The sequence below is a fragment of the Morone saxatilis genome, unplaced genomic scaffold (genome assembly GCF_004916995.1).
Source record: "Morone saxatilis isolate NCDOM2014 unplaced genomic scaffold, NCSU_SB_2.0 Contig0, whole genome shotgun sequence".
NCBI classification, from domain to species: Eukaryota; Metazoa; Chordata; class Actinopteri; family Moronidae; genus Morone; species Morone saxatilis.
Genome location: NW_023339650.1, coordinates 20,522,271 through 20,532,673, shown reverse-complemented (window position 1 = coordinate 20,532,673; position 10,403 = coordinate 20,522,271). Strand labels below are relative to the sequence as shown.

Sequence of the window (10,403 nt, the reverse complement as noted above, 5' to 3'; positions counted from 1 at the left end):
CGGAGTTACCTTGGCTAGCTGTGTGGTGTGTGTGTGTGTGTGTGTGTGTGTGTGTCTGTGTGTGTGTGTGTAAAATATCCCACAGAGCAGCTCTTTGTCTCAAAGGATTGGGTTGCACCAAACGAACAAAGCATCCGTGGTTGCCAGTAGCGACGGTAACAGGTGAAGTGAAACTTAAGGACAAAATTAGTTTGTGTGAGTGTGTGCGTGAGTTTATGTAAGACTAAAACTATGAGTAACAGAAGTGAAACAAAGGGACTGTTGGTTGTTTTTTACACACACACACACACACACACACAGTGTTGCCTCTGGCTGTGTTTTCCTGTCGTGGTCTCTGACAGGGTAACTAAGTCTCCGCAGGAAGTTGTTCTCTGTTTGTGTCGCTGAGACTAAAGAGTGAGATGCCCATAACAAAAACAGAATGAGAGAAAGTAAGAAGTAGAGGAGCGAAATATTGAGAAAGAAAAGTTGAAGAATAAAACAAATTGATGAAGTTAGAGGATCTTTTCCAGATTCTTGAAAGACATGAGAGTGTCAGGACTCTGTTCCCGGGTTAGGGTGGCCAAGCCCACCGGCTTCTGAGCATATTTCATATGTCAGACATTGTGTTTACACACAGTTTAAGTTAATAGTTGCAAACTGAAAGGAGTTTTACAATTGTAGGAAGAAGGAAAAGACAATGAGAGAGAGAGACAGAAGCAGTGACAGTTAAAGATTTAAGGGAACTCCTGTTTGGTGCTTTGTGTGGGTTTTCTAACTGTAACAGACTCATTATGTATTTTAACTGTGGAGACAAACACACTGCGTAGACAGACGGACGGACGAGCAGAAATTGTGATGACTGTTTATGATCTTCTGCTAATGATCGGTTCAAAGACGCAGACATGTTCAGACCACAGCGGACTGTTAGTGATTATTATCATGATTACGACTGACGACGGAAACAATCTGCAACAACAATATAATGACGCTGTTTGTAACTTCAGGACTGTCATTTATAAATCTGGTGTCAGGTAACAACTGATCCACCTGGTAGGATGCAGATATATCTGTGTGTGTGTGTGTGTGTGTGTGTGTGGAGGTATTAGGTTTCTCTCATAGTCTGCGTATTGTGGTTGACCTACAGGATGACACAGGGGTCAGAGGGTGACAGTACAGTGTTACAGTAGGAAGTTCAGGCCATCTTTACATATTCTTGAAGACAAGCGCTCAGAATAGATATTCTTTCATTAACTTTACTTTCTTCAAGGCTGCATTAATGTGTATTTGGCCACATGGATTCAAGTTTCTTCCTCGAAATTCAACCAGAAACCGAACCCTTATGGGAGAAGACGACAGAAGAACCGTCACAAAGCCAGACATATTTCCCTGTATTATTTAGTATTTATATTCTATATGTGACATTTTACCTTGGCAGCATGTTTTAATGCTATAAAAGCCAACTAAATTGAAATTGAGATTGATACAATGTGTGAGGGAGAGAGAGAGAAAGAGAGAGAGAGCGAGAGAGAGAGTGGATGTGAAAATGAGAGTGGGCGGAAGAGAGGAGTGAAGGACAGTTCGGTGGAGTGGTCAAACTGTGCTGCTGAATATGCTGCTGGCATCGATGATTCACACACACGCACACACGCACACACACACACACACACAGTGAATCAGCGAGCTCTGAGGGACACTGTTCAGAGCGAGTGGACGCTGTGTGTCTCTCCTGTGTGTCAAGAGCTCCTCCGGTGCTTCTAATCTGCTCAGAGATCACAGAAGAGTCACCAGCAGCTACAAGCCGCCACTACAGTGGACTCAATCTGGACATTTTAGTCCTTAATGGTAAATTCTCGTGTGTGAAACAATGCTGGACCTCTCGCTCTGCTGCACAGAGATTTATTTTATACAGCAACAACAAAAAGGACAGTTCACTAAAACAGAGTTAATATATAAAGGAGGAACCACTGACACATATAAATATAGACGACATGACACCTCTCCAAAAGTGAAGCCAAAATATCTCAGTCGCCCCCTGGTGGCTGACTGCGGTATAGCTCATAAAGCCCCAATGTTAGCAGTTGGACGAACTAAACATTAAATAAATTTTCCCCAAAAATGGTTTCTGGTAGTTCTTATCACGCTGATGTTTGCTTAACTGTTTATTTCAGTTTAGTTTGAATTAGTTATTTGTCATGAGTGACAGCTGAGCCCTGATCGCCAACACCGAACTTTTGGTCCCTGTCAATCTTCCTTTAGATCCTTTAAAGTCTGCTCTGATTTTGAATAACCCAAATAAACACTGATAAAATGCTGGAATTTACAGTAATGCACATTCAATAATATATGTTTCAGAGCATTACGATGCTTTTTAATAAAATATCACCAAATATCAATATCAATACATAAACAATGTATTGATTGTTTGCATAGTTGATGCAAATTGCAAATTGGCAGAAAATTGAGTTAAGTAATTGTTTTTAATTAAACAAAAATCTGTAAAACGATGTTGCAGCTTTTTCAGTGTAAGACTGTTTTTCTCTCTTTTATATTATTATAAATTGGGTGTGTTTGGGGTTTAGGACTTCCAGCTTGGAAGGTAGTGATTCCTTTGTTGCAGCGATTGATCAGTTAATTGAGAAACTAATCAGCACATTAATCTGTAATGAATATAATCGTTAGTTTGCAGGAGGGAGCCGGTTCAGGACATTCAGACAGGTCACGTCATGAAGTTCTTTTGGTTTAAACTCAGAGGTGTTAAAGCTGTAATTTGCATTGTTGTTCTGAGACTGTTTTTCCTTAGTGGTCTTATAATGTTCATGTTTGTCTAGCTGCCTTTGTGTCTGTGATTCACCTTCATTTTTGTTAAATATCCTTTGTGTTGCGTTTTTGTCGCGTCCACCCACTGCAGACCAAAAACAGCTCCACAAGTGAGCCAGTAAGTTGAGCAGCACTTTGAGTATGAGTCAGCTTTACCAGGCCCACAGTCACCATTTTAATAAGGTACTGTTCAAGGTGACATACAGTGAAGTCTGATATAAGGCTACAGCAGTATTTTTTATTACTGATTAATCCATTTATTTATTTATTTATTTTTAACCTAGAAAATGTAGAAAATAGTGAAAAATATAAAACTTCTGGTTGTAAAATGTATGAATTAATAATTAAAATGTTTCTGTTGAACCCTTTGTAGTGATTTTGTTTATGGAACCCCTTCATGTACACCTATTACGGACACTATTTCTGACTTCTGTGGACCTAAAAAAGCTGTGTGTCTGAAAGCCTGTTGCATATTTGACTTTATAATAGTGTTGTTTTTATATGTATTGGTTACCAATGAACTCACTGATTGATTATTTCTACATGATGACGATGTTTCCACTGCAAGAACTTTTCCAAGGATGCAGGAACCATTTGAGGAGCTCAGGAACCTCATTTACGTCTGATATAATTGGAAAAAAAACAGGGAGTAATTGTAACTGTTAATACCTGTGGCTCCACTAACCCTTTGGTTGAACAGGTTTAGTGTCCAAGGAGTTGTCTAACCAAGAATTTGGAAGGTGTTACATGTGATTGGAGTCATGTTTGAGGGACTGGATGAGAGTATTTGGTCAATTCTAGGGACAAATACACAAAGACTAAAGACTTATGGTTCGTTTCTTGGCAGAATATCATCATATCAAGAGCCGCAGAGGGTCCTGGTCTAAACACTGCTTATAAAAATACTTTCAAAAGTTCCTTGAGGTGGAGTGTGGGAGTGTTTCCCACCTACTGTACATCTCCCATCCAACAACCTCATACTGTAGTCACTCACTGTGTCTGTTCCATTGTTGCTCATACTGACAAAAACCTTTAAATCCAGACTGACTGAGGCAGTTTTAGATACAGAGAACTTAATATATATATATTTTAAGGTCATTAACCGGAGAGCGAAAGGTCAAGTGAGATAAAGAGAGGTATTTCCATTTGTCAGCCTCTCAATGGGTAATTGTTCCTGCTAATGTCAGCGTCTTGGTGGGTCATTACCTCATTAAGGTTACTCTAATGATGGAAAGGCCTCTGACATTTTTCAGGCCGGAACTGTTATTGTTAAAAAGAGCTGAACATTTATAAAGAAAATGACTCATTACAGAGGGAGAAACATGTTATGACTGGTTGCTGAGTGCTTTTTGTCCTCTTAAGATGAGATCAAAACAATTTCTTTGTTTCAGATTTGAGGAGAAACATTTGCTTTTGTCCTTTTTCTTCATCTCAAAAGACTCAGTTACAGATGTGGTGAATCCGGGCTGAATAAACGCACCTTTAAAGGGCGTTCAAGATCGAAAATGTCATGAGATGTTGTAGACCTCCAGAGGTTAGAGGTAGTTTCGGAACTAATCAAACCATATCACAAATTAACTTGAGAATCTATCTTTCCAGGCTTTACTGTACAGTGGTATCCCACCAATCAGCGTCCTTTGAGGAACGGGGGTTGGGCGCTAATGCCTGCACTATTTATTTAATTTGTCCTCAGTTTCTTCTCCTTTCCCACAAACCTTTGCTTATAAATATGCAAAGTAAGGATGCAGGATGTTCTTTCTTGTTTCAGTGGTTGCAACATGACTCTAACTGCAGTCCCTTTTGATTGTTCAGTGTGTTGTCCTCAGTCCTTCGATATGTCCTTACTGACTGTCAGGATGGATTTTTATATTTAGAGTAATGTTGATTTAGTCTAGCCGATCCTCATTCTTCCTCTTCTACTCTTCCTCTTTTCAGACATTACCCCAAGACGTCGTTCACCATCGTGGCCGACACACCAGAGAACCTGAGACTGAGACAGCAGAGCGAGCTACAGAGCCAGGTGAACACACACACACACACACACACACACACACACACTGCAGGCCTCAGGTGTTGATTCATCCCTGAGCAGGTAGCTGTTCTGATTCAGAATCACCATGTGTGTTTCCATCCAACAGTTTTTATTTGTATTTTCAATTTGCATGTAAAAAGAAGTGGAAGCACTGAAAAAAAAACTTTATATAAACTCTCAGATAGAGCCGACCACCCAACTTTATCAGAGTTTTCTAACAAAACACAGGAAGGTTTAGTTTCTACATTTTGAAAAACTACTATTTGTAGTTGTCTATATGCTATTTGAATGTGAGTTTGTCATCTATCCAAATACTGAGGTATTTATAGTCTGTAACTCCCTCATATTGGATCCTTATACAGTAGAAATACAAAGTTTTTTGCTACCACTATCTCTCTTTATCTAACAAAATAAACAGAGTTTAATGTGCATTCAATGCAGGATCATTAAGTGCAACTTGGAGAACGTTAAAGCACTGTTCTCCACAGCTAGCTAGAACATAGTATCATCTGTTTATCACATCTCGGTTACAAAGGATACCCGGGTATTGAAGTTGATCTAACACGTCACATTCAGATCCTCTTAGTTTTGTTGATGCGCAGACTGACATTTGGTTTAAAGCAGCTTTACGGCTCATATCTCCGCCCCTCTGGCACCACATGGAGACGAAGACAAATGCTCAGGTGTATCAGGAGAAGCTGCTCTGACAGCTTCGGCTTCCTGAAGGCGAGATGAGTCACTGTGCCGGTTTATAGAGACACACACACCGATGCAGAGAACACGTATGAGGGAATAAACCAGCTATACTTCTGTGCCATATGTCCCCGTCCTGTGTGTGCGAGCGAGCCCCGCGGACTGCAGCACAAAAGGACAGATGTCCACTCAGCAGTCAGCAGAAGGGGACGTGCTGTTTGTGTGTGTACTGCCCTGCCCTCATAAAAATCCATTTATTACCAGTTTGTCATTTACAGACCAGAGATTTACACATTCATTTATTCTGTCCCTGTCTTCCTCTGCCTCCTATTCTCCATCCAGCTTCTTTCTTTCTGTCAACCTTGTCCTCTTTTCCTCCCCGGCTCAAGTTCGTTAACATGCAAGGTCTGATATATCTTAAACTACTGAGCAGGTGAAGATTTTTTCTTCCCTAAAATGTCTAGCTGGCAGCTTAAAGCTTGATCACACAAGGCTTTAATATCCTGTAGTCTATCACGTTATAGTTTTGTTTAAAAAAAAACTTCTGTCTCCTCCTGTTCTGTCGTTTAAAAATTTTTCAACATGTCCCTCCTGCTACCAGTTTTTCTACCAGTAGACAGGAATCCCCTTTCAGAGGGTTTGGACTGTTAGTGATGCTCTCGGGGAAACATATATACTCCAAAAAGCACAAGATGGATCATTATTTAACGGTCTTTATGTCTCCTGTCCTCTGATGAGTCAGCCGTTGTGTCACACATCAGACTAAATCTGCTACAAGGAGTTTTTAACTGGTTATGAAACAGTCTCAGTTTAATACCGGTGTCTGTGTATGCCCTAGATAAACAAACAGGACCATCAGTATTTCTATACAGTTATTCTTAATACTTCTTAATGCCTTGGTTGGATTTCCCTTGAAATAAATGAGACAAGTTGGTAGAAGCACTACCGCTTCTGTCCACAGGGGCTGCCAGAATCAACACAAATGAAAATTTATAGTTGCTGCTTTAAACAAAATCATGTTAAAATGAAATTTACAAAGGATATGGTTTCTTCTCTTCATGCCCTGTTAGTGATTGTTAGGGCAATTAAAGAATATAATTTTAAAAACACACACAAAAAGCTAAATGTCACTCTGATGAAATCCAGCCTTTATTTCAGGTACATTTTCTCCTGTTTTCACCTGCAAAAAGACAAGTTGAGACAATCAAAACAAGCAGTGACGGATCACTTTATGATTTACTCTCCACAGCGGCTGCCACTTTCTGATAAGGCCCATAAAACCACGCTCAGGTCTGACACTTCAGACTCAGTTGGCGGTCGCATGAGAATATGTAAATGCTAGGGATGTGCCGAGATGATACTCAGTGTCAGTATCCTTGCAAAAATTTGCCTTAACTATGACATAGAGGCTTAACTAAACTTTGGGCGGTATCTTACTAAATGGAAGTAGAATATCTGTTTCTCAGTTTGAGCATTATGTTTTTTAGATAACTAACCAAAGTGCATCCATACAATTGTGTTATTAAAGATAGAAAGACGGATTGTTATCGGTATTGGTAGATACTCAAGGTTGTGGCATCGGTATCGGACAGGAAAAAGTGGTATTAAACCATCCCTAGTAGATGCTTATAGTCAGACTGTAGAATGAATTCCTCCCGGCAGAAACAGGTTACAGAGGCTTTTGACAGTGTGTCTGTGCCAGTCAATCCTTTGTTCAGCTGTCTGCTTTAATGGATGAGGCTGATTTTAGTGTGGCTCCTCTCACATCTCCAATTCAATTTTATATCCTCTCTTCGTGCAACAAAATCTACAGAGACTGTCTTCAATTTGCATCCCTATAGATACTTCTGATGTGACAATTTCACCAACAATTCTCTCTTCCCCTGTTTCCTCCAGGAGAGACAAAAAAAATACCCTCCTTCTCTTTCAACCTACCTGCTTCCTCCTCCTCTTCTTTAACTCTTCCACTCCATGTGTGTGTTGTCCCTGGAGGTGATGTTTACTTTATATTAGCACTGAAGCTTTCAAGTCTGGCTCCGGGAGCCTGATTATAATAGACAATGACAGTGGGAAAACCCCCATATGTTCAGCACTGACCTAGTTGTGTTATGGTACAGAGGAGTGGATGTGACCTGGTGATGTCTGTCGCTCAGCCAAATCAGCTGCTGAGTGAGGTAATATTGATAATAATTGAGCCTTTATTTTATTATTTACATTTTAAATACAGCCGGACTAGTCAATGGTTGACCCATGAGCCACATCCTGTCCAGAAGCAACGGTCCGAGTGGCCCCGAATACATAAATCTGACAAAATACTTTACAATAAACTACATATAATGTATAGAATTAGCAAACAAGTGAGCCATCTGGCTTCCTTCTCAGGGCAGGATTTTTACAAATGCAGTAACACCGCCAAATATATCTTTCACATGTCCTTTCCGACCACAGGAGCTCTTCAAAACATCTGGCTGTTGTAAGTCATGAGTTGGGATGTGCTCTACTGAAAATATGTCTCTGTCAACCCTAAGACGTAGAAATGACACTGAAACCTGTCAGTTTAACCTTGATTGGACTCGGAAGGACTTGTTTATCTTCCAGCCATCTCACAAAGTATTAAAGTATGAAGTATGGAGCGCTGTAGTGCCACAGAGCTGCACTCGCCTCCAAATCTTGATCCCCACACGTAAGAAAACATGTTTGTTTGGTATAAACCTCAACAAATGTTACATAATCATGATTTTGATTATTAGTTTTTTTTATAATGAAAATGGAAATTGTGATGCAAACATATTCATTCCCACTGATCCTGAATCAGATCGCAATATCGGTTATATTTTACCATATCCTGCAGCCCTAATTTCCACCCTACATAGCTGGTGTGTATGTGGCATCAGCTGTTTTTCTGTGAGTGTGTGTGTGGTTTAGCTCGTTAGCTTGTCATATTAGCTCTGCAGGGAGCCTACGACTGATGAATGGGGATTTAATCTGCTTTGTATTGAGAACGGGGACAATCACTGTGAGAGCAGAATACCAGCACACACACACCCTAACCGTCTGAGTCATATTTCTGCAGTTTACAGCCTTATGTAACTCTGTGCTGAGGCCTAATGGGCTGTTACTGACGACTGATAGACACCAGCAGGATGACTTTATGGCTAAATGAGCTGCAGCGTTTCCTCTGAAGGTCGAGCTGAAGTGCAGACAGACCAGAGTATGAAATGACCGCCTGCTGCTCTGCTGTTGTTGACGTTGTTGTCCGAGGGCTGTAAATCGGCCACTCAGCCTGTTAAGCTGCAAGAATTTGGATTTCTTTGTTTTTGATTCTTTGTTGATAGAGACTCCAGCTGTTTGGACCATCCAGAGATCATCATTGGAAATGTTTTAATACCAAATACAAAATCAACAATGTGTCAGTCCATCAGTCAACATCTTAGAGTCTCAGTAATATCCTTAAAACAGTTGCAAACATACAGGAGGAAATAGTACACCTGTTGGGGACTATTTTTAGTGGCGGATGAATCCACATTTGGTTCTCTAGTGAGTCTTTGGGGCGGTAGGATGGTGTTTGTGGGATTGATCCAAAATGAACTGCAGTGTTTTTGTTCATAGTAATGAAGAAAGATGTCAACCAGTGCAACAGTGTGGCTCACTTATAGTTTTTGGACAATAATAGATCTCTATGGCACAGAGGAAGAACATATATCAGACTGTGATACACAAACATTACTTATACATTTACTGTTGGTTTTGGTCTTTTTAGGGGATTTTTTGACAAAAAGACAAATGTAGAGTATCATCAGATGTTCTTTAAATTAGCAAAATTATAAGGCTCTGACCCAGCATCCAAATCCCAACTTTCAATACTTAAGAGTTCAGACATTTGGCAGAGCCTCATATGTTTTCGATTATGGCCTTCATCTGTTCGTCTTTCGTGGTCAAACTTTTGATAATTGAAAAAAAAAAAATTGGTACTCAATTTTACTCACACACTTTGGTCAGCAGGTCAGAGGTTTAAAGGACCAGTGTGCAAAATGCAGAATATGGCAGAAACTAAATATAATACTAATTTCATAAGCGTATAATCACCTGAAAATGAGAATCGTCGTGCCTTCGTTTGAGCTGTATTCAGTTGGTTGCAATCTGCAACTTCACCCAAGATGCCGCTAAAACCTACACACTGGTCCTTTAACGCCCGGCCCTCCACTGGTTCACTATGGCAGAGATCAGGTTTTAGACTCAGAGATAAAAACCGGTTTCATGTTCAGAATATCTCTGTTCAACATGTATGAGGAGCAATTATAGCAAAGTTCTTTTCACACTGTGTGAAGCTGATTGCAGCCGTGGTCTGTCTGAATGCTGAGTGGCGTAATTATTTCTGCTGCGTGGGCGCATTCAGAGGTAAAATCCACCTTCAGATACTCCTCTGTATCATCGCTACCATGTGAATTCTAGGTTTTGTCTAGTGATCTCTTAATCAAGTTATCCGGTTTCAGTTGTTCATGAGTCAGGTTAAACTCTTTTTGTGTTGTAGCTGCAATGCCTTCTGGTCTATTTGCTCTTCTGTGGCCGTCCAATAAGAAACAGCCCTTCTAGAAACAAGCCAAATATTCCTAAATATAATCAAATGTTCTTGTATTGAGCAAAAACAAACAAACTTAAAGACTGTAATGAGCCTTAAAACTAGAAAAAGTGCCAGAAATGTAGGCAACCTGTGCTTATTATAAGCAATAAAAACTCAGATATTGAAGATTTTCTTAAAATACGTATTTTGGTCACTTTATTGAGCTGAATATAAGAATTGAAATATTATAAGATTAATAATCAGCAAAACAATTTTTTTGGCCTTATTTTATAGAGACAGCTGTAGAGAGACAGGAAA

General features: G+C 39.9%; 1 protein-coding gene across 1 annotated transcript in view; it reads left to right on the top strand.

Annotated features, from left to right (window-relative positions):
• Positions 1–10,403, top strand: part of LOC118334881 (LIM zinc-binding domain-containing Nebulette-like) — a 35,262-nt gene that overhangs the window by 20,917 nt on the left and 3,942 nt on the right. The window contains exon 3 of the mRNA XM_035671004.1: positions 4,735–4,819. Coding sequence (XP_035526897.1) covers positions 4,735–4,819 — 85 coding nt within the window. The remainder of the gene's footprint in view (positions 1–4,734; positions 4,820–10,403) is intronic.